This window comes from Xiphophorus maculatus, chromosome 19 (assembly GCF_002775205.1).
Source record: "Xiphophorus maculatus strain JP 163 A chromosome 19, X_maculatus-5.0-male, whole genome shotgun sequence".
In the NCBI taxonomy this organism is placed as follows: domain Eukaryota; kingdom Metazoa; phylum Chordata; class Actinopteri; order Cyprinodontiformes; family Poeciliidae; genus Xiphophorus; species Xiphophorus maculatus.
In genome coordinates, this window is record NC_036461.1 from 15,483,841 (window position 1) to 15,508,259 (window position 24,419).

The window sequence follows — 24,419 nt, forward strand, 5'->3', positions numbered from 1 at the left end:
GGGTCTCCACCTGCAGACTCATGTCACCAACTCCCCTACAATGAGGAAGGGAACATTTGGAGGGACTGACATACAAGACTGATGCTACACACACCTTGACACCAATGAGGAAGCTCTGCCACTAAACAATACCGCAACTTTTTACAGCAAGAAGAGAAGGATCTATTAGCAAACGTGTTAAAACTAGTCAGTAATGTTGGCCGATGTATTGATAAAGAGGACATTTAAAACTGAAGGTGAGGAAAGAGTTTCTTTTAAACTGACCTGAAGCTCAAATTATATTATTGAAATCAGGGATTTTGGTAACAAGTGAAGAATGTATACTTATTTGCAAACTAATGTAGCCAGTGTAAGTATTTGACAATGACTGTCAAATACTTATATATAATATATTATACTAAAACAATCCCACACAAGACCTATAAGGCTAGATAAATGACTGGTCTGATTATCAAATTCTGGTTGTAATGGGTTGTTTCCACAAGGTGGGGGTAATGCACAGAGTCGCTTGCCAACTAATGTAAAGCTGTAGAAGAAGAAAGCTTGATCTAGTTGTGTAAATGTGCAACAGCATTTCCACAAGCAAAACAAAAGTTTAAAAGTTTGCAATTTACCATCTCAAATAACCTGGCATATTTTTGGAAAGAATCACATAACAAGAAAAATGTAAATTCTAAATAAAGAAAAGAAAAACAACTTTTAACTCTTAAAAATGAGTCAAACTAAGATAAGCTAAACTAACAAGTTAAGTTAGGCTTATTGAACAAAAAAAAAGAAGAAAAGAACATGTTAATTAAAAGTACTTTAACACAAACTAAAATAAATAGGTTATGGGAAATTTGTTACTTGTTCGGCTAATCTTGAATAATAAAATTCATTATTTTGAGAATACAAATAATAAATAAAAAAGGTAAACAATAACTGACATAATGCTTAAAACATCAGGAACTTAATATACGTTATAAAATAATATTATATATTTATATATTTACCAGAATTTTAGAACCCCTCCTGGACATTCCCACCCACAAACACAACAAACGTAAAACAAAAAGCATGAGTAATCCAACTTAGAAAGCTGAAATGTTTTATAATCCATGAAAGTTCGGTGCAAAATGATCCCATAAAAGAAAAAGCCATCTAAAGAATGTAGGGGGAAAAAAACTGAAATCTGACAGTAAAGAGTGGCTATAAGCTGCAGTAGTTAGCAGTGCAGGGTGATCAAATCTGCTTTAAATATATTTGTACTTTTATCTCATCATGTTTGGCAGTTATAGTGGGAAACAGATAAAAACAACAAACTTTCACCCAATCTCCGGCCTGCTTGTGATGTCAACTTTGTTTGTCTTCACAGCAAACTGCTGTGAAAAAGCTTTGACTGAAGCCAGAAACCAGGAGTTTCTCCTTTTACGAATAAATTTAATTTAGCGTTTAAATGTGATTTCAGTTTCTCAATGATGTCACCTCCTAGCTTATGTTGCTGTAAATTTGACTTCTTTGAGGCAGAATGCTCATTCTTGACATTAGAAACAGCAGCTGAAATTTAATTTCAATTAATTTCTAATGACTGTTTTTGTAATTCTGGTTTCTCCACAGAAGGCATGCAACACAAATTAAGTTTATATTTGAAAAAAAAAAAAAAAAAAAAAAATTAAGTCAAAATCAGTGAGAGGTCATAGAAAATAGATGTTCACACATCTCTGCCTCCATCCATCCAACCCTACTTCCCTCCATCCAAATGGCGGTCGCCACTATGAAATCTTCTGTAATTGAATTTCAGATGGCTCCTCTTATAAAGTCATTAGCTGAAAAATATCTCTTTCAGATGGAGAAGCAGAGAGAAAGGGAAATTATGAGGGGAGAAAGACAGGAAAAAGGGAGAAGAGGAGAGCAGAGAGGAGAGGGGGTGGATAAAGAGGCTCTTTTGTGTCGAGTCAGAAACTCATTTTCTCGTGCGTGGCTGAAAAGATAGAAGCGAGTGAAGTGTTCATGCCATCCCTGGCGCTCCCTCCCTTCCCCCGTTGCGAAGCTCATTGTGACGGAGTTCGACTCCTGTGATCGCTTGAGACGGAGGGTGGCTGGAGGAGCAGAGGAGGAGACGGGGGGAGGAGAAAGGAGCTTGTTAGCACATTAGGAGCTGGGACCACTGCTGGGATGTGTGTGTGTATGGCAATGTTTGTATGGAGAATGTGTGTTTGTAGTTTTGGTCTACGTGAAGCTGAATATGTCACGCAGATGTTCGCACAGGACGTTTTGACACAAAAGATCATTTTGGAGTTTTTTTTCCCCCACAGTTTTGCTAGTAATAAGGGAGGTAAAAAAAAAAAAAATCAAATAATTATTAAACTTAACAAAAAAAGAAAAACTCCGGTACACATAATGTGAAGACCTTCTTTTTTTCTCTTTTCAAAGTTAGTGGGTGCAGTTTATACTCAAATGTACTCAACAGCCTGGAAATTATGGTAGAATTGAGGCTCAGTAAAAGGGGTTAGTGCAAAATGAACAACTCAACACCTTTGTTGGGTTCCTTAGAAATTATTCTACAAATAAACTAAGCTTGCATTTAAAAAAAAAAAAGAATCAAATGGCAATGAATGTAACAGACTGTGTTGTAAATTTCCTTTAAATGACATTTGCTCTTAATCTGTGTTACATAAACAAACTGAATTGAACATTATAGACACTAATGTTGCCTTCAGAGTTAAAAAGATTTGCTTACCATTTTACAGAAACGCTGGTTTCATTGCATCCCAGCTTTCTTACCACATCGCACAATTACTGGTTCATCTTGAGAATGGTTTCATTTATTTAGGTGCTTTTATTCATTTATTTTTTGACAAAAAGTTGACATTGATCAATATTAGACGTAGTAGTTCACAGTAAGCTCGTTTTTTGGAAATTTGAAAAGTTTGTAAAAGAAATTCAAACTTCTTTCTCTAAAGGGACAGTTGTTAAAAACGCCATGAGCAGTTTTGAGTTATAATTCATAAAAAAGTTATTTTATCAGAAATTCATGAGATTTTCATAGACACTGAGGCTGACTGAGTTACAGACATTAACGTCATTTAACGGAGTCAACAGTTGTTACAAGGATGATCAAAGTCAAAAGTTCAAATTAATTAACCTTGTGACACTGATGCTTTGTTTATGCATAAAAAAGAAGATCCTCTCCGTTTGTCCCAATGTTACCAAGACAACTTTGTAATTTTCTTGAGAGGCTCAAAATTATGTTTAAAAATGAGAAAATCCTCTAAAGCTCATCTGTAAGATACCTCTTCTTTTAGGAACACACAATCTCGGTTAGCATCTCGACAACACACACACACTATCTGTCCTCTCCACCCCAGGCATTGGAACAGACAACAGAGGGAAGGACATCAGAGGGATAATACAATTGGAAAAGCTTTGCAGCGTGTAATGATAAACCTGTGCTTGTATGTGTGTGCCTCTGTGCCCAAAGGAACAAGCTAATGGGTTTATATCTTTCTGTGATAGCAATGATATGGAGGCTTTGTGATTTCATTACGAGTGTGTGTGTGTCCACGTACGCCAACGATGAGGACAGAGATAAGTTGGTCTAATGCACTGCTTATTGTTGCCGGACGTCAGGCATGAAAGAGACACACATAGGCCCACAATTGCATTTACCCCACCTATTCATCTGCTCTTTAACCTGGTGCAGAAGCAGAAGCCGAAAAGAAAAACACAGACGTGATACATTAATTGGCCCCTTGTCGCCCGACTATTTCACTTTCTGACGTGTGTGTGTGTGTGTGTGTGTACGTTTAGATGCTCACCCTCCTCCCTGCTACCATCAGGGAGCCCTAAAGCTGCCAACGCAATTACAATTCATATGCACTCAACTTCACAAACACACAGCTAAAGTGCATCAAACTGTCACTAAGGCTATAATAACAATTCTCATATTAAGGAGATGAATCCTATTCTTATCTGCAGGCAGTTAGACAATACTCCTCATATACATACATTTCTCCATAAATAATATAAATCCTGATAATAAAGAAATAAAAGGTGACATAGTTGGATTATGTTTTATTAAGAGAAAGCCGCAAATCTTAGAATGCAAAGCATTAAAACACAATACGACAGAGGTCTGGACTTTGACTGGGTCATTGTAACATCTTCATTATTTTATATTCCAGCTATTCTGTTGTAAATTTGCTGCAGGGTTTGGGTAACTTCTTCCAGTTGATAACCCAGTGTATGCCCAGCTTTAATTGTCGAACAAATTGATTTACTTTTGGCTAAAGAAAACTTTGATATAGAGACGAGTTCATGATCCATTTAATGGCTGCAAAGATGTCTGCATCCAACTGGTGGAAAACTCAAATCATCACTACTCTACCACCCTGCTTAACAGTTGTAGTGAAAGGTTTGCGCTGTTAATTGACACGCTAACAGAGAGTATAGTCATGCTGTCTCTGAGTCAATTTACAGCTCACCAATTTCCACACCTAGGAATGAAAACATTGCTTCATTCAAACATTGTTTTGCAGAGATATTGCATCTCTGCAAAACAATGTGTTACACATCTGCTTAAACCTGTTAATTGTTTTAGTGGTGAATTTTGTGAAGAGGGGAGTTTTACCAGTTATTGAGATAAATGGAAGTATAAATGTTAAAATCTTAACATTATTTCCCAGCCAAGTTAGGGTCAGTCGACACTTTTAAAATAGGAAAGAGTTTAACCACAGGTCAAATCAAAAATAACCATTAGCAAGCTCCTTCTGGGAGATACTTATTGGAAATAAATTCTAATTTAAGATGAAGATTTTTTTTTGTTAATTGTCATGTGTATACATTTCAATTTTGGGATGTATTGATGTATTTAATTATGGCACCTTTGGCTCCCCATGCATGATGGGTGGTCCAAATTGTTTGCGTTTAGGGCTTCTACCTGATTGTGAGCAAAGACCTTTACTTTCACATCTCCACCATCAAAGGAAGCACATTAGCCTCGTCATTAGAGGGTCATGAGAGGGTGCATGAATGATAACCACCGAAAATATTCAAAACAAAACATGAACACCAGATTTATGACCAGATTTAGATCTTTAAGACTAATAGCCTTAAACCTTTAACCACCTGATGAACAGGTTGAGTTTAAATGCATCACTTGTTTTGTCTCTGTCCTGTTTTGTTCCCCATTTTATATTTTGAAGCTCTACCTACACTCTTTTGACCAACTAGAATGAAATGCAGATACTTATCACTCTTTTCTGCTCTTAAGTATTAGATCAGGACGTTTTCTAAAATACACTAAGTTTAAATAATTAACAAATTCATCAGCACAGATCCTATAATGAGAAGAATGGCAGCCGTTTTGCATTGTTACCCTGCTGAATGATTTTTCTAGCAGTGCATTCATGGGCAGCAACAGTTGGTTCTGTAAGCTAATTGCTAATGTCTTTCTATTTGTTGACGTTGTGTTAACTCACACACCTGTATGCTCCAGAGAGGCAACTATCTGTCTATTCAACAACTTTTGAAAAAGGTGCTCAGACTTAATGTTGATCAGTTAATTAAGTTAATTTAATTAGCAGCACCTGGCAGGCTTCTTTCAACTCTTAATTCGTTTGCCACATATTTTTTCACATCTCGCCTTATTAGTTTAGTAACAGCTATTAATTATTACAGATTTTGTACAATTCAAAAGCTCTCCGGCCTTTGGGACAGTTTTTACGGTCTCCACAAGCCCAAATTCAAGGTGGCCATTAGCGCTCATGACAAAACAGTTTGCTGTGCAGCACTTCTCGGCCTCGGTCATCTATGAGATCCCTACTTGAATCTTAAACACCTTGTCACACAAAATACTTACATTCACACACCGAGCCACAGAGAGCATCCGCGCACCGACGCACACACAACGCCGCAGATTAACTTGTTTACCAGTCAGAGGGGGGTCTGCTCCAACAAGGTGTGATCGAGCCACTGATGGCAACAACTGATGTGCCTGCACATCTCCGTGACAGGCATTTACGCAGACTGACATCGGTCTCTCATTTAAGACGGGAAACATATATTTCAGGACTTGGAGCATAAACATGGTATGAAGCAATGTTCTCAGTATTATTTATCCAAATCATAATGCTGAATTCACGTGCAAATCTGAGCTTGCTTAAATACTGAAATGTGTGTCTAACGTAAGAATTATTATTTAAGGATAATGGCTCATATAAAACCAATAGCACCTGAGGCTGTAGAGCTCAACTAGAAAAGAGTCCTCAGACTGTGAACGAGTTGCTGTCTGGGCTGGAGGAAGTTTATGGATGGATGGATTAATGGAAGGACTTGTAGAAGGAATGATGAGTGAAAGGATGGATACATGGGATGGATGAATGGATGGGCACATGAACAAAGATGGGTGTGTTGAGAAATGGACGTTTGTGGTGGATGATTAGACGGAAGGGTTGGATTTGGATGAATGGCAAGATGGATTTATGAAGGAATGACTGGGTTGGAAAGGGATGGATGGCAGAAAAGAGGGATATATAAAAAGACTCGATTACAATTATTTCTGACATCCAGTATACTCTCCCTGAAAACATTTAAATTGGCATTTATAGCAGCAAATAAAATATTAATGCTATTCTAAGTGTATTAGAATAGCATTAATATTTAGCCAGTGTGTTGATTTACTGAGAAACTGACCTCATATTCTAACAGATTAACAGTAACAAGTACGCCTGTGTCTTTATAGTCGGATAGACAAAGACACTTTTCCCAGGAGGAGAAATGGAACAGATTAGCTGTGATCCCCTTCACCTCATCACTTTCTTTTTACTTCCTCCAACCACCCGACAGGAAATAATTAACCACAATAACCTCCATCCGAATCGAAGCTCAAGGTTTAAATCTCGACTCGTTCCTATTTTTGATCAGATCCTTTGTGGGATCCGTGATGGCTTTTTATCCCCAAAATTTTTAAAAGAAGCAGCTTAACTCCTGCCAGTTTCTCAATCACTACTCTAAACGTTGATGTGTTCATTTGAAAATAAAAGACAAGATGAAGGCAACAGCACAGATGATTTCATACCTAAATGAAGCAGCTTTTAGGTGTGATGGTTCCAATAAAGGTTATGGATAACATGACCAAGTTTCATCATCAGCAATAAGAAAATGTCTTCAGATTTTTTTTTTCCCCACCTTTCCACCAACAGAATATAACACACATACACTCCTTGTCACACACAGCAGATTGTAGCCTCACTTGGACAATAAGCTCTATTGTGGGAGCTGTCAAAGAGAAGCCAAGCAGGCCGCTAGCGTTGGCTGCTGCGCGTGTGTGTGTGAATATGGGGGATAATAGCGCTACATGCCCAGAGCTGCCATCATTTCACAGGGAACAGTGTGTGAAAGAGAGGAAAGAGGCAGCCACACACACACCAACACACAAACAAAGCATCGCTATCATACTGAGCCATATGCTGACCCCAGCCTCAGTGCCGCTATCTCTGCCAATCAACTACTAGAGAGGGGGACGTCCCACACTCGCTGTAATCCTGGGAGTGAAACGTTTACACAGACGCCATCACGTGCAGGAGTAGCACTGCATAGGTGATGTACATTTAAAAAATGTATCCACACGCAAACACTCGCTGGCAGTGGGTGTTTGCGTGGTGGTCTGTATTTGTGCAGCAGCTTAACATCCCTCCAACATTGTTCCCCAGAACCACAATCACCCAGAAGCAGATGGAGGACTGCCAGAGACGCTGCAGAAACAGCAATCACGCACACTTACACACTGATCTCTGTATTATAAAACCTCAACTGTGACTCAAACCAGAAGTTTTGCTCACAAAACTGAGTTTCTACAAGAAATATTCGCTGTCGTTCAGGTTTGAAGCATTTATATTAAAGATTTTAACCATTAAAGTGGCTTACTTCTGAACCCTCCTTGAATATATTAAGATGTTAGATATTGTATATAATTGAATACCAATTTCTTATTGATCTGCTGAAGTTGTAATAGATGTGAAGGGAGCTATTCAGTAAAAGCACTAAGCATAAAGTATCTGAATGTCTGAAAACTACTGCGGCACTTGCAATTTTAGGAAAGCTCTTACATTTAGTACATTGAAGAATCATTTCAATGTGGTTTTTAAATATTTATTATTAATGTAAGTGTTATTGCTTTTATTAGATCTCATTTTATTTCAACTTGATCCATATATATTATGTAAAATAATTATATTTATCTTGTTTGTAGTGGCTGCTTGTTCGCACTAATTCAAAGGTTGAATTTGTCACTATATTACAATCTAAAAATAGAAATATTTAAATTTAATGATAAATTTTAAACACGAGCAGTTTACAGTCTTATTATCCTATAGCATGTCAATAATTATTCTTACCTAGTAGCACCTGAAGCAATACTGTGTGGAATAAAGCGAAATTGATCACATTTAAATTACATCCAGTACTTGCTTCAAGATATGACACCAATCTATCACTCAGCAGGCAGCTCCTTACCTTTGTCTGGTCTAATCAAAGGAATGCATTGATGGCGGTATGCTCCCCTACACTGAGCACAGATCTGCTGCTGTGTTTGCACAAGTTATCAGAGGGCAGAGAAAGTTCCTGAAAACTGGTGAAGGGTGCATTTTCATGTGGGGAGTTTTGGACTGGACCTTCTTCCTGCAATGGGCTGATATTGTGAGATAGAGCCATGCTCGCACACAGCTGCCCCTGCGGTCTGGCACTCCAAGTGCTTTTGGATGGCTCTAGTCATGGTGAATGAAAGATCAGAGGCAGAGAAAAGGCAGATGGACTGCCCCAAGGGCCAAGAGACTGAGAGGGAGAGAAGAGGGCAGGCAGGAAGAGGAAAAGGGGAGAAAAAAATGCCAGTTATCACTGACATACTTTGCACCGCCAACCTGCCCTTCGTTTCCATATTCCTCCTCTGTGCGAGTCTCGCTTTGTCACACAACAGAGCAATGAATGACACACATCTTGATGCAACACTTCATGCATTTATTTTTTTACCTTCTTATGTGAACAATGTCACAACTTCCAGGTATGGTTGGTAAATGTTGCCGATTACATAGACATAAAAAGCTAAAGATAAAAGTCTGATAAATGATATTTATAGGAACTCATGACAAAGAGGACAAGTTAATCTGCAAACATGCAAATTATCAACAGATGAACCCAGTCTCTGAAATCTGACTCCATCTGGTGCATCATAATTCACTGATGTCGCATTGATGGAAATTTATTAATTATTGTGTAAAGCTCAGACCTGCCTACTATAATTTTGGAAGATTCAGATTGCTCTGTAAGAGCTTTCTGAGCTTTATTGCATTTATTATAAAAAGTTTTCAATAAAAGTTTTGATCAATTATGTTATACACATTTCTCTCTAAATATATAAAGCGCCAGTGTTCCAGGTTACTGCCCTGTAGTGTCACGATGCCAAAGTCCCCAAATTACTCCACATTTAGTTTACATCTCAAAATCTGATGTAATTGACTCTAGACTAGAGAATACACAATTCGATTACCATGTGAGCATTGTAGCTCTGTGGTTCCACATCAGCCACACTTATCTTCCACTGTAGTTGAATTTTTGAAATTGCCACTCAAATGTTGCAGAAATGACCAGATAACATTAGTTAATTCATGCTACACAATGCAGATTTTCTTTCTGTGCTGATGGATATTAACTGTCCACGGCATGTTTTATGCTTAGAGTGGCTCCAACTAACAGCAACCTAAAGGTAAAGGTAATTTTATTTATATAGCACATTTTCAGCAGCAAGGCAATACAAAGTACCTGATATACTTTCTGATTAATTTAGCTAATAAACATTAATCTCTACATAAACTTAATTCTTAAACACAGAAGAAGAAAAAAGCACAGCAATGTCGCAATAAAAGTCAGAATTTTACACTGACCATCTCAATAAAATCAATCGATTTCCCCACAATTAGACCAAAGTAACATGTTCTTTGCTACTGCAAAGTGCAGAAAATAAAAAGGACAGGAAGCAGGGAGGAAGTTGCTGAACGAAAATATTTGACCCTTTTTGACACTGCAAAAGTATATAATGATGAACTGGAAACCATGAATATATAAATAAGTATTACTGGCTCAGGAGTGCCTTAGAAATGAGGAGCTCCTGAAACTGAACGTTCAATTTGGAGATGTGTGCACACCATCTATTTAGGTCAAAACCTGTATATACTTTGCAATGAAATTACCCTGATTACAAGGACGCTATGATGTGATAATATGGAAAACAATTATATTTTTGATATTTTTGGCTCAGACCTTTTAGTCCAATAAGATCTGAAGCAGTAGATTCACTTTCTGCAGATTTACATCAAGATGGCTTAAATCATGATGAGCTTCCCTCAATTTTAGAGTAAATTTGTGCAGACACAATAATAACAGAGGAATTGGGCTGAGATGGATGAAAAACTAAAACCTAAAAATGGTCATGTCAACAAAGAACAACATTCACTACCGACTCGGTAGAGGAAGGAAAGAATTAAAGAGGGAGAAACAGGAATGTTGGGATGGACAAGAAGGGATGTAAAAGCCGACAGAGTTGGAGGAGCTGAAGGATAAAAAGAAACAAAAAGAAGCAGAAGCAGAGAAGTGGTGACAGAGGAGAGCAGTGAGCGTAGCAGAGACATGGGGAGTCAATAATGACTGATTACTGTAATTCAGCCTGTCAGAGACATCGACCTGCTGCTTACCACCGATCAATACACACCGGGACTCTCTCCAACTCACACAAACACTCAGAACGACGCATGCAAGACATGTGTGTCATCACATACAGACTGTCATCCATATATAAACACACTGAGGCTGTAACACCGATGAAAGACAAAAACATTAAGGTGCAGAGGTGTCTGCACAGTGGAAGTGAGACACACAACAAGCAAGCAAAAACCAGGACATAAATATGCAAAAGAAGGTGGAAATGAGCTTGGAAATCTCTGCTTTATAGGTAGGAGGTCTTTCTTCTTCTATTCTTCAATTAGACAGTTCATTTATGACAAAAGCAGAATAGGAGAAACAGGTAAGAGTCAAGAAAAAGAAAAGCAAGAAAGATAGAAAACAAGGATGAAGGGAACACTAATATGAGGAGAAAAGGTAAAGCAGAAAAAGAAAACAAAAAAATAAAAAAAAGATTGAAAGATAAAGAAAACAAACAGTTGAAAAGTAATTTTACATCTTCCTAAGGACATCCTGGAGAGGTTTTGCCCATTAGATTATTTTCAATCCAATCTTTAAGTAACATGCATGCCTGGGTCCAAATGCTTCATTCTGTGTTGATTTGTGAGCAATATCTTTTTTTGAATCTTTCAGTTCTGCTCATTTTCACAGGCAGAAGTGATGACAATTATATTAAATGTAGCTTTCAATGTTCTCTTTGTAATAATGAGGTTACCTCACCAATTTGATTTGTATAAACTTATATTACATAAGTCCAAAACAATTTTAAAGAAATTATATTTTGTAGCCTACATAATAATGAAAGACACGGCTCACTTAACCGTTGTTCAGCAAATATCGACTCCCTCCACAAGAAGAGGTCATTGCTAAATACGCTGGTTGGTCGCTAAGGGCTGCATTTTAGGATATTAATAGAAAGTTAGATGGAAGGAGGAAGTGCGGTAGAAAGATGTTCACAAGCAAAAGCGATAATTGTGGCTAGGATTTGAGTTACATTTTTGATTACAGCAATGTGGTTCTAAAGAAGAGTATGTTTATTAACGATTAACCTGCTTGAAGTCTATTCTCAAAGATACCTTTAATCTGACAAGCCTGAATACGACTGCATGTCACTCAGTGGGTGTGAATGAATCTGTTTAAATTCCACTTTTAAATTGATTGCTAATTCATGTACTAATGATTCAAATTACAGAATTTTATTGAATGCATCTGTCCCTACAAAGACAAACAATAAAATATGGATTAAAAACATCAGAGAAGGTTTGCAGGGGACATTTGCTGGTTTAATTTAGGCAGCCTGAGGATTTTAAGCACCTGAAAAGTTGAACAACCCAGTTTGAAAGCTTACTGCCAGGCAATCAAAAGTTGCCTTTTAAAACGAAGAAATTCGCAGAAAAATGGACAGAAAGACACACAGACAGCGTCATTCTGAGATCAAATTGCTAGAACTGCAGTTTGAAGGAAATTCTTACCTTACAACTCAGAGAGTCTTTGATTGTACATTCATTGAAAAAGCTGGTTGTGGATACACTTATTGGATACATTATTTCACCTCGGGAGTGTTCGGACATTGTGAGTGTAATTATCAGTACGTGCACAGGTGGACACTTGTGTGGAGGTGCGTGTGCATGACTGTCTATGAGACCGCAGAGCAAAGCCTCTCATTTAGAAACTGAGCTACCGAGGAGATTCATCAATAAGTATCGACTTCTGGCTTCTTCAAACCGAGCTACCATCACACCGGATCAGGCAAACTGTACACGCTCTCGTCCGTTTCTCTCTTCCCCCTTCACACTTGGAGACGCGCAGCAACACATAGACAAGACATCCCCTGTACCTTCCTGTGCACCGCTAAAATGCACTTCAGACGAAACACGGCTCTATCACAGGACCAAACATCACTGGACATTGATTCGCAACTGTTACTCCTCAAGCTGAGCATCAAACAACATTCTCACTCACACAAACACTGAGGAGAATTTAAGCTGCACTGCTCATTATCAGAACTCAAATGCAAACACTTTTTTTTAGTAGCTGAAGTTGTTCACAGAAAAAAGACATTTTAGAATCTTGCAAACTTGCTGGTGACACCAGAACTCATATTTTATCCTGCAGTTTTAAAACAATAGAGCTTTTTATTGGGTAGCTTGCATCATTTTGTCTCAAATTTAACAAATATTCTCCAAGAAAACATTTTTGTTTCATCATGGTAAATGCAATTTTGAGTGCTTGGCGTCTGCCTGAAAGCAGATTTTGCCAAAGCAACACAGATGTTAAAGAGTGTATATAACAAGTGAACATAAGTTACACCATGATTGTAAGGAATAACAATTTGAATAGCATAAAACTTTTATTTACCAAAAAATTGCACTAAAATTGGAAAAACTTTTGTGATAACTTATCAAGTTCACAGAAAGCAGATATTGGAATGATAATTTTTATGCAATGTATCTGCAGCTGAGATCCAAACAGAAGGCATTTTTAATGGGCAGAAGCTTGAAAACTCTGTGAATCACATTTAAACAGCTAAAACAACTCACTGAAAACTACCAAAAGTTGCATGAGATAGAAGACCAACTGAAGACAGAGAAGACTGGGAAGGAAATCTCTGCCTCAGCGACCTACCTTTAGCTTTCCACATTCTGATAACCGAGTGCTTCAAAGGATACAAGTTCTGGTAGAGAGGAATGAGCGATTTGAGAGCTCGACTTGCGTTGATGGCTGTGGCTCTGACCATGGTGGATAAAATTTTCATGTCCACTATAGCACCATCAAACAGTGGCCCAAAGAATGGCACCTAACACAAACACAGGGGGGAAAAAACACAGCTTAAAGACAAAACATCTAAACTTCATGAAATAGAATACAATCTGGAGGCTACCAGCCAAATAATGACCGACACAATAGTTTTTTTTTTTAAAGCGATACAATATTTGATTCAGGCAATGGCTATCTGATTGAATTCAATACTTTGCTTGTGGAATCCACCAAAGAGAATAACGTTAAGCTTTTATTGGGTTTGTTTCTGGACCAGGTCTCGAAGCCAAGCCCGCTGTGGCTGAATATATGTGCTTTCAGGACAACAACAGAAGCCATATCTTATCTTACTTGTTCTTGGATTCAGGATAATTCAATATTTTTGCTTGCAGAATGAATGAAGGAGAATATGATTATGTCATTAGTGCTGTGGTATCCATGTCATACAGAAAAAAAAGAGCTTTTTATTGTGTTTGCTCTTGTTTGAAATAGAGTTATGCCATCAGTGCTGCAGCATTAATGTCTGTGGGTTTTAGACTGATACATTAACCAGATGAAAGCATATTTGTGTATCCTAGAAAAGAAAAGAAAAAAAATATCAATTGAAATATGAAAGCCCCTCACATTTACAGTCTAACTCCTTATCAGCTTTCATGATCTTTACAATGTCAGGGAAGATATAAACAACAACATAGCGGCTACAAAAGAACATTTCAATTGTTTAATCTCAATCAATGAAAACTCATTTTGATATCCCAGCCTCAATACTGTTGTGATTATTCCACTTATTTTATAAGCTGACTCCATGCTACATTTTATGTCTCATATCGCAGTACTTTGAGAAACTGTATTTACATGCCATAACAGTTTATCACTTAACAACCACAGACATTATTGTGTTCATTGGATTTTGTATGACCAACACAAAGGAGTGCATAGTTGTGAAGTGAACAAATTTTTTTTTTTCTTTCATAGAAATCTGAAAAGTGTGGTGTGTATGCAGTCACTTTGAATGGACATTTTTCAAAATCACATTTTGTGGCAATTACAACTATAAAATTCAAGTGGTATGAATATTTTGAAGAGTAACTGATTTAACTATCTGTTATAAAAAGAAAACAGTTTATGTATAAAGGAAATTACATTTTCAGCTGGTTTCAACTTTTTCATTTCTCAAATTTACAAATAGCACATTTGGTCATGATAATAATCATTCTGTATAACTTTTAAACCATGCTGAATTTAACAACTAAAGTGAATAATAAAGTTAAAACATTTCAAAAGAATTGCTTTCCTACAAGCTGATGTGTTTCAGAAGCTTAATTTCTTCCATTCTTAGTTCCTCTGCTCCACACAAACCTAAAGACTAAGGACTAAAGTTCTTGCAATGTAAACATAACTTAACAGTTCCAGAGGTAACATCCGCAGAGCCTTGCCTCGATTACTGTGATTGGTCAATTATTTATATTTTGTTTTTGTACAATTACAGCTCAGCAAAAGATTGCACGTCTAGTTATTTCTGATTAGAGCCGTGGGAAACTAATTATCATTACCTGAATTAAATGATTAGCTGAAATGATCTACAGTTTTCAGAGGACTCCAAGAATGCACTGAAATACCAAACAACATATTTTGGGCTGCTTAGATTCATTTATTTTTTTTTTTTTACCTCTGGCTTCTTGAGTATTTGGATGGAATACATGTGGTTCTTCATAGGGTATATGATAATCAACACATCCCCAAATTCAGTAGGGATGATCCCTCGGCGGTAGTCTCTGGAATGTTCAGACCAAATGATGTGGACTTCGTCGTTGCCCAGGTGTCGGAGCTGGAGCGTTGGGAGGTGGAGGAGGGGGGTAATGATTGATGGGAAGGAGCAGAAGAGTGAAGGGGGATTAATAATCCGACCAAAGCAGAAGAACACTGTGAAATCATTGGTTACAATGCAAACAAAATACATGTGCAGAGATAGTTTCACAACTAAACGTTATAGGCTGTATCCATCAAAAGCCAAGGCTTTTTGATTTGGGGTGCATGTGCATGGTATAGGTGGCCCTGGGAATGATGGAGTGACCGGGAGAAGATGGAGAGTCGTCGACCAGACAGAGTGAAGCCCTGGGAAGATGGAGTACAAGCTGGAAGATGGATGGGATCATATGTGACGCTGTGAGCAGGCTCCAGTCAGAGCTGGTGACAGCACCGTCATTAACCTTGATGTCTGCCAACACACACACACATACACACACACACACACACCCCTTGCTTTCTTTACTTTTCAGGTTTGTCAAACACCCTCAGATTGATGTCAGTCTAGACTTTGGCTCCGAGAGAAATAATGATGCAATTTCCTTTCAAACATTTAAACTTTATTCCAATATTTATTCTTTTAAGTCAAGATTATTTCCTTTACCCTTTGTTCCAAAGCAGAATACATTCTTGTATGTTAATAATTGATCAAAGCAATCATTTTTGATTTTAGGATTTTTTTTTTAAATGAGTTTCTCTATGAACTTTAGACAGTATTCTTTATTAAACAATATTTGTCCAGTAGCTAACAATTTTCAGAATATTTTTATGAGGAATTTAATTCTTTAAACTTTCTTCCTGTATTTTCTGAGATGATCTTAAATGGTAAAATTAATTTTGATGATCTGAATTACAAAAAAACAGTAGAAATCTGTTACTGGGTATCCTGAAATCCTGAAAAAAATGGTTTTAAAGACAGGATGTCAGCAGAGATTTGACATTGCTTCAAACAGTTTGGTCTACAGTAGATTGCTCTTATTACCAAATTTTTGTAGTGCATAGAACAAAATCAAGTATAACAATGAAATGAAGTACCAAAGAAAACAAATAAAGATTCAACTGAAACTATGTCATAGAACTAGAAAAGGGAAAACAAAGAAAAGCAGAAATTAAAAAAAAAAAAACTTTAAGAAACTCAAAATTTATCCATGCCATTTTGCCAAACACCAATCAACCCTTCAAATGACATTGTCATTTGGCTGTTTGACAGCCTCCTTATTATGATGAAACTACTTGGATTTAAAGGCATAAATAACTTGGAGCCATTGATCTTTCCACATTTCTCTAATAGCAGGACATATATCGGATTGTTCCATTATCTTTCCTTGAGAGATTTTTCTGTATTTGTAATTGCAGGTCATAAAGAGTTTTAGTGAGAATCAGAAACTATGAAATATTTTTGGATGTCAGGACAGTTAGAGGTTCTTTTAATCCAGTTTTTTTTTTTCATAAAGAAAGTTAGAGCAGTGTCACATCAGTTGGTGTAATGCTCCTTTAATCCTTTTACCCTTGCAGTTGTGTTGCGATAAGACAACCACAGCCCAGCAAAGAGGGAAACCTGGACAGGAGCCCTGCGAAGGCCTAAACTGATTGTGTTTGCGTGAGTGTTACAGGAGGATGGAAGATAAACGCTTTGCCAGAACCAATGTGCGTTTGTGTGTCCATTTAGACCGTTTGTGGACACGTTCGCCAAGAGCTGTCTGTACGTGTTTTTACGTCTAAGCCTAACGTGTTATGGCTGTATGCGCGTCTCCCTGCAGCGCTAACACAAATTTATAGCCGTGGTTAAAATGAGGTTAATAAAAACCCTCTGTGGATGTGTGTTAAACAGGTTTAAGTCCTGCGTGAATGCGTGCGCGCAGGTGTGTGTATGTGACTATGCATGTTTGATGGGACCATCAGCTGATCAGTGAGACGGATGGTGTCGGGCCAGACGCTGCTAATCCAATCAGCTGCCTGAAGCGATGTGATAGGCCGAGAAGCAGGAAGTATGATCTGATTAAAAGGACATTATGGCCATGTGCAGAGCACCCGGAGCCTGGGGGGTGACAGGTGTGATTACACACACACACACACACACACACACACACACACACACACACACACACACACACACACACACACACACACACACACACACACAGATATAGACACATACAATAAAACCTGCCTGCCTAGGCACTTATACTAGCCTCACAACAAATGTAGACATGATTGCCAGCCCAACCAAAGCAGGATTACTGAGTAAGACAGCGTTAACAGAACACAGCAGCAAATAACATACATTGCTGCTTATTTTTAATGTTGAATATTCAATCTTCTAAATGAGAGGATTTAATTTAATTCATTGAAACAGTTTTATTGTGATAAACTTAAAAAGAAAAAGGATATAACAATCAAATCCTGCTATTTAGCCAACAGAAAGCAACAATATCAGGAGCAATTTAATTTGACAAATTAGCATTCAAAGATGTTAAATTAAAAAACAACATTTTTACAAATAAAACAGAACTGGATGCATGTCTGGTTATTTTGGGAGACATTTGACTTTGTTTAGTTGCTTGTTTGCCTGATGATATTAAGGAACAGAAAAGTCTGATGTGTCTCATGGACACATTTAAAAATGTTACAAAGAAAGCAGAAAATACAGCGTGCAACTGATAAAATTACCATCAGTGCAGGTTACCATACTTGTAAAAATGATTTCAGTAAGTTGATTCTTCCATCAATTATTCTAATGATTAGGGATCGATCAATCAACCAAGCTTATTTGCATTGCATATTTCAGGAACAATGCAGTTCAAGATGCTTTACATCCTAAAAATATAATGGATCAGGGTTACAAGGACACAACGACTGAAATGGACAGAGCAGGTGTTACAGAACAGACCCCTGCCTCCTGAGCTGCCATCTCTCCAGTTAGATTAATAATTTCCATTTCCGGACAGATAATAGTTTCTACTTCCTGCTCTATTTGAGGCTAAGAGAGAAAAATTACAATTTGCTACAGAAACAGCAGCATAGTGCTTAGATGTTTGTATCTGCATCTATAGTTTGATCTGTTACAAGTAAATACATCACAAGAAATAAAGACAGCACATGCAAAATCGTGGCAAATAAGTGAATAAATTGCATTGCTTTGTGAATTCCCGCTTTTTTTGTTGGTGTCATATTTGTACCTTTTTGGTGAGGTTCTGATCCTGGTCAGGGGGCATGCGAGTGGACACGTGATAGATGACTTCGGTCGTGGATGTGGCATAGTAAGGTGTCGTCTGGCCAGTGCTGTGATTTCTCTGAAGGCCTCCCATGAACCCACAGTGAGTCTTGAGGTCGACCTAATGCATAACATAACATGCATAATGACACTCTTGTTTTCATTTTGAAAACATAGACCTCCTTTGAAGTTTCAAGAACACCTTAAAAGATAAATCTGTGTATTTCTGACTCGGAATTCAGGATTTTAAGAAAATCCACGCCTGCCATGATTAAATAATTTGTCTACTTTGTGATTTAGGATGACAAATTCTCCCAGTAAATGTAGAGTATGTAAGAAAAAGTTTTAGTACCTCCCACCCGAGTCCTGAAACAAAATCTTCATAAGCTTGGCTGCCAGCGGTGTTGGTGAGTATGGAGTGTTTATCCTCTTGACCTTCAGCCACGTAAAATACTGCAATCTTGTGAGTCTCTCGGCTGAAAGACAATGACAGAAAGTAATCAGCACCAACAGGGAGTTGGTTTGAACTCTCAGGTTAATAAATAGGTTTCAGAGAGGAGTTAAAGGAGGTTCACAGAGAAAGATGAGCGCTGCTCACCACTGCCGTGAGTCTAGATTCTTCAGCTCTCTCAGTAACTTCTCGTTCTTTCTCAGCAAATGAAAGTTACTCCTGCAAGACACAGATACACGAGCTATAAGTCATTGCTGCCAACACTGCTTTGAGTTAAAATATCTTAATCCTTTAACTTGATTTGAAATGACACAGTCTGTGTGTAAGAATAACACTTGTATGGAATGTTAAAATATACAGAAAAGATCATCCTTTTGTGCGACTCCATCAGAATATATTTCCATTCAGTAACGTAGATTACCGTTCACTTTAACTCCCAACTATTTATAGGAAAAGTGATAAATAAAAACACTTTATACAAAACTGGATTTGTGACATAACGAGGCTGAACCAGGAACCACATTTATCTCAAAGCCTTGCACATTGAACAATGTACTAAAAAACTCCAACTGCTCGGTGTTACAGAACTGCTGCAAGTGTGTAGAGTGATAACTTATGGCCACCAGGGCTAATGGGAATTAAACTTTTCAATCCGTAGTTTGGGAGGTTAAGTAAGGATCAAAGCCTTTTCTGTCCTACCATCATGAATATAAACATGAGGACTAAGTTAAATTTAACTTTAACTTGAATCTTGTAATCTAATGCGATCCGCCTGGTCCAAAGGCCAGGCGGATGAACCTGGCCTTTATTTGTAAAGTTATCTGAACCCTAAACTTTATCTGTTTGGTCTGGTATGGTAGCATATTTGGGGTGTTGTGGGCCTGTTCTTCTCTCAAAGACCTAGGAACTTAGGAAGACAATGTGCTTTTTTTTTTTTTCTCCGAAGAGGTTTTGCGGCGCTAGTGGCTTGTATTTTTTCTACAGTAGGCAGACAGGAAGGAGGGTGAGGAGAGGGGGGAAGACATGCGGCAAAGGTCGTCGGGACCGGGAGTCGAACCCACGACGTCCGCGTCGAGGACTAAGGCCTCCAAACGTGGGGCGTGCGCCACCACAGCACACCCCTGACCATGTGCTTTTGCACATGGCAAAAGCATCTTGAAAACACTAAAATACAGAAACATCAGAAATACAAATCAAGTAATCGCTAAAAAAAAAAAAGCTCAGTTTCAAACATGATAATAATCCAAAAATAAAGTTCAATAAACACATGGTTTACCAGACACAAAATCCACTTTCCACCGTACCCATCTGAGCCCTCAGACCTAAATCCTATAGACAGCCTATGTAGTGAGAGAGGGGTAGGACCCTAGATGACCTGGAGAGATTGTAAAGGTCCAACCTGGAAGACTAATTTATGTCAGGTTAGTAAAACGTGTTGCATAGATTTTAGTAGGTTAAAAATGGTGGTGGAAACAAGAATAAATATTTTTCCTTAGGAAAATATATTAAAGGTTGCATTTTTCTTACTCCTTCATATTTTGCGTTCATTGAAGAAATAGAGCTATTTGGAGAGTAGCTCCAAGAGGTTATTAGAAGCCTTACTTACTGCAGATAAATACAAAACTAATAGATTATGGCTAAAAGAACAAGATTCACAAACCAAGAGTGTCTGACGTTGCTGACTATCAATTTAAAGAAAAAATAACATCTTTTTAAGTACAAAAAGATGGCCCTGAAGTTCGTGACAAGTATGTTTAACACCTTTTGAAAATCAAGTCTCTGACTTCAAAAACCATCATTGTGGGGAAAAGTCTAAATGTCCAAAGTTTCGACACTTTCAGGCTCTCAAGAAAGAAAGATGGGCTGTGATTTTTAAGAAAAACAAAAGCCTCTCATGCAGAATAATTTGTCTAAAGGCGGTTGAAACTGTGCCAACAAGCGACCCTCAACCTCTGTACGGCTGATATAAAAACCAAGACTTGGGCAGTGAAGCTTGGAGTGGACTGATAATGACACGTCGTTCTTTTCACTCTTAGAAAAAGGGAAAAAGAGTGAGGGAGTGCAGGAGATAAATAGAGAGAGGTAAAGAAAAGGAGAGAGAGAGGGAGAAAAGGAGAGAGAGCAATTTGCTCTTTATTAAAGTGATACTTGGTAATGGCCTCATTCTCTGCTCTCAAAGACTCCATTTACACCCTGGATTATAGGGAAAAGCATAAAAGGGGATACACATGGGTGACTGTCAGTATCTTAGTGTCTGTAATGCCTCATATGAATACCTGGAGAGAAGTTGGTGACAATAACAGATGATTAGACAACATCTCCTTTTTTCCTTTCATTCTTATCTGCCTCCTTATTTTCCCTTTAAGTTTCTTGAGCTTTCATTTCAGTCTTTTTGCTTCATTATTTATCTTCTTTATTATCATTACGACTAAATCTACATGGGTCTGAATCATCTTGGTTTCTGATTTGCCACAGCCCCCTCAATCGCGCTCTTCTTCAACTACTGCCTTTTTATTCCGACACCAAATGGGCCGAGTTTGATCAATAGAGCGCTGTCCTCATTATCACGCACACACATGAGTGTGTAGACAGGTCTATTTTGTGGCTGTGAATGCAGAAAGTGTAATTCCCTGGATAAAGTATAAAGAGTGATGAGCGTCCATTAGCTGGCCAGGCGCATTTAAAGCAATACCCCGACATTGTGAGTTCCAGCTCCGAGTCATTGAGAAGATGAAATGCTGCATGACGTGAATGGGGAGAAACATAGCCTCTAATTAGCTCAATGTAGTTCACCTTTTTCTTTTATATGCATTAGGCAAACATTTGGTTTGCTCTGGGGAAGAACAAAATACAGAAGACATCCCACACATACCTTTTATGAAATTACCCTTCATTTGAAACATCTCATGCTAAAATGTGCAAAGAAATCTTCCTGCTAGATTCGTTGCTTAGGTGAAAATCCTACATCCTTAAACTTAACGATGTAGGAAAGCCTGGGATAATCCAGGCTTTCTGTACATTTTAATGTAAAAGCCCCAGACTTTTCCAAACTTAAATTAGAAGGGTGTCATTCCTTTGAAAGCAGGCATGTCAAACTCATTTTCATTTTGGGCTAAATCGAGGTCTTGAATTTTCTCAAAGGGCCAGTTGAGGAAAAATGTATTGATAAAACTACCCATTAATAAACTGTTAAAAGATTAACAAAAAGCTGCATCTTGTTAGTAATTCTTAAAATTAAACAGTACTGTATGTATTTTAGTACTACAGAGATAAAAACTGCTTTCATTTGACCGATAAAATAACATTCAAGCACGCAACTGATGTATTTATAGTCCTATTTCTGTGGCCCTCATAAAAAGTTATGGCGGGCCGATTTGGCCCCCGGGCCTTTAGTTTGACACTTATGTTTTAAAGTAGAAACTCCAATGTTCACTGTGAATTTATTACTGGTATTTCTACGTTGTACAGGCTTTCCAAATATGAAACTTTGAAATAAAAAATAAAGACTAGATGACTGATTGGATGGATAGACTCATCAATACGTGGAAGGAGAGATCAATGGCTGTGTGTGGATAGACTGAGGTTTTTGAGAACAAAACAGGGAATGTTTAAAATCTTATTTCTTTATTCATACTTTTCCGGACCTGGAAAATACTCAAACACAAAACTAAACAAAAAAAAACTGATGTAAGCAAAGAAAAGAAACAAATTGACCAAAAAATAGCAGAATGATACTTTCAATATTAAGTTAGACAAGTGTAGCATTTCAATACAATTTTCCAGTGTTGTTGAGGAAGCCTTACCTTTTCTCCCAGGAGTTGAGTCCCAGTATGTTGATGAGGAGCCTACAATAGTAGAAGGCCGACTGAGGCGTCTCAGTCTCCGGTTCGGTCTGCTGCATTGCTCTCATGTTCAGCTCCTCACCTCTCTAAGGAGAAAACGTGTAAAGAAAATGAGGCACCAAGGATGATTTGATTTTACAGCTTCTGGCAAAAAAAAAAAGGAATAACCAGTTTTAAAGGCAGCTCAATCAGTTGCTCTAGTTTGTAGCAAAACTCAAATCACAGATAAGACACCAAACTACTTGTATGGTTTTTGCCTCAGATGTAAAAATAAGATGCAGCTTCCAACAATTTTACTAAAAGCCACTCTTTCATGATACATTCATCTATTATGTAATGGCTGACTCATTAAGAAAATTGCCCATCGTATAAAGCTTGTTGGATGGATCTCATTTGTATGGAATGGAACAATAAAAAAAAGTTTAGACTGCTTGCAGAGACAGCCACAGAGACAGGAATAATAAACCAAAGCTTACACTACATGGAGATTATTTTTTATAAGGAGAATCTAAACAACGCACATGAAGGACAAACTCGCGCTCTGCAGCACTCTGTTTCAAGATGGCGTTGATCACATCATTCTCCTGCTTCTCTGACACACACCCTGGAGGGGGCGCTGGGATGTTGAGTGGCATGCCTGTGAGAACCAATGGGGAATCAAAATTAGTTTGGAAATCTTATTTGGTTTTACAGCTTTATATTTGAAACATTACAATACACTAGTTCATAAACTCTAGTCTAACTTCAATATATGAAAAAAAGCTTGCATTTTATTACTTTTTTTAAAGGTTAAGTCATTGTTTTAGCTCACATAACCAAACATACCTGCTCTCTGTAGACACTCTGGACTCGAGTAACCCAGATACTGCAGCATCTCATCCAGCGCATCATCTCCATCTTCCAGAGAATTCCACGCTGGCACCGCCTCCCGACACACTCGCTTAGCTAGTGGTGGAGCAAGAAGCTTTTCCGAACCAGAATCCTCGTCCACGTGATGGACATGCATCTCTGCCTCCTCCTCCTGCTCTATCTCTTCCACATGTTCAACGTTTCCCCCTCCTCCTGGATCTTCCCTCTCCTCATCACCAACTTTTCCTTCCTCCTCGGCTACTTGAAACTCTTGTCTGTCACTTTCCATCTCTCTTTCTTCCTCCTCCGGCCCCCGCTCCTCCTGCCCATCTACTTCATCATCTTCCTCCTTCAACTCCATCTTGTTCTGCAGACCTCCTGATGGAGTGCGTAATTGAAGGTTTGCGCTGCGCGGCGACTGCGTCTGTGTTAAAAGTGTGCGCACCGGACTGTTCGGGGAGCACAGCGGAGGCCCGTAGAGGACTGCCGAGTCCCAGGAGTGTTTTCCTGCAACATCTCGGATGATGACACGGACGCAAGCAGGAGCAGAGGACAAGCCAGCCGTCATTCCTCCTCCCGGGACACCGGACTCTGATCGGATCTGAAAAAAACAGGAACAGCAGGAAATGCCAAAGTCCTGAAATTAAAATGCAACGAATGACAATAACAGTAGATGCATATCCAGACCTGGAAAAATCAAACTACACACTTTTTCAGACCATGCAGGAATACTGTACCTAGGATCTAAAAATGTAATCATCAGCTCAGTTAAGATAAACTGTCATTATGT

At 38.2% G+C, this 24,419-nt stretch overlaps 1 protein-coding gene across 7 annotated transcripts in view; it reads right to left on the reverse strand.

Annotated features, from left to right (window-relative positions):
* The window catches only part of ralgapa1 (Ral GTPase activating protein catalytic alpha subunit 1), a 62,846-nt gene that overhangs the window by 7,602 nt on the left and 30,825 nt on the right, over window positions 1–24,419 (reverse strand). For all 7 annotated transcript variants that reach the window (XM_023353104.1, XM_023353109.1, XM_023353108.1 and 4 more), the window contains 8 exons: window positions 23,606–24,230; window positions 23,302–23,417; window positions 22,742–22,866; window positions 19,086–19,157; window positions 18,840–18,963; window positions 18,453–18,608; window positions 15,137–15,295; window positions 13,380–13,507 (listed from right to left, as the gene is read on the reverse strand). In XM_023353104.1, coding sequence (XP_023208872.1) covers window positions 13,380–13,507; window positions 15,137–15,295; window positions 18,453–18,608; window positions 18,840–18,963; window positions 19,086–19,157; window positions 22,742–22,866; window positions 23,302–23,417; window positions 23,606–24,230 — 1,505 coding nt within the window. The remainder of the gene's footprint in view (window positions 1–13,379; window positions 13,508–15,136; window positions 15,296–18,452; window positions 18,609–18,839; window positions 18,964–19,085; window positions 19,158–22,741; window positions 22,867–23,301; window positions 23,418–23,605; window positions 24,231–24,419) is intronic.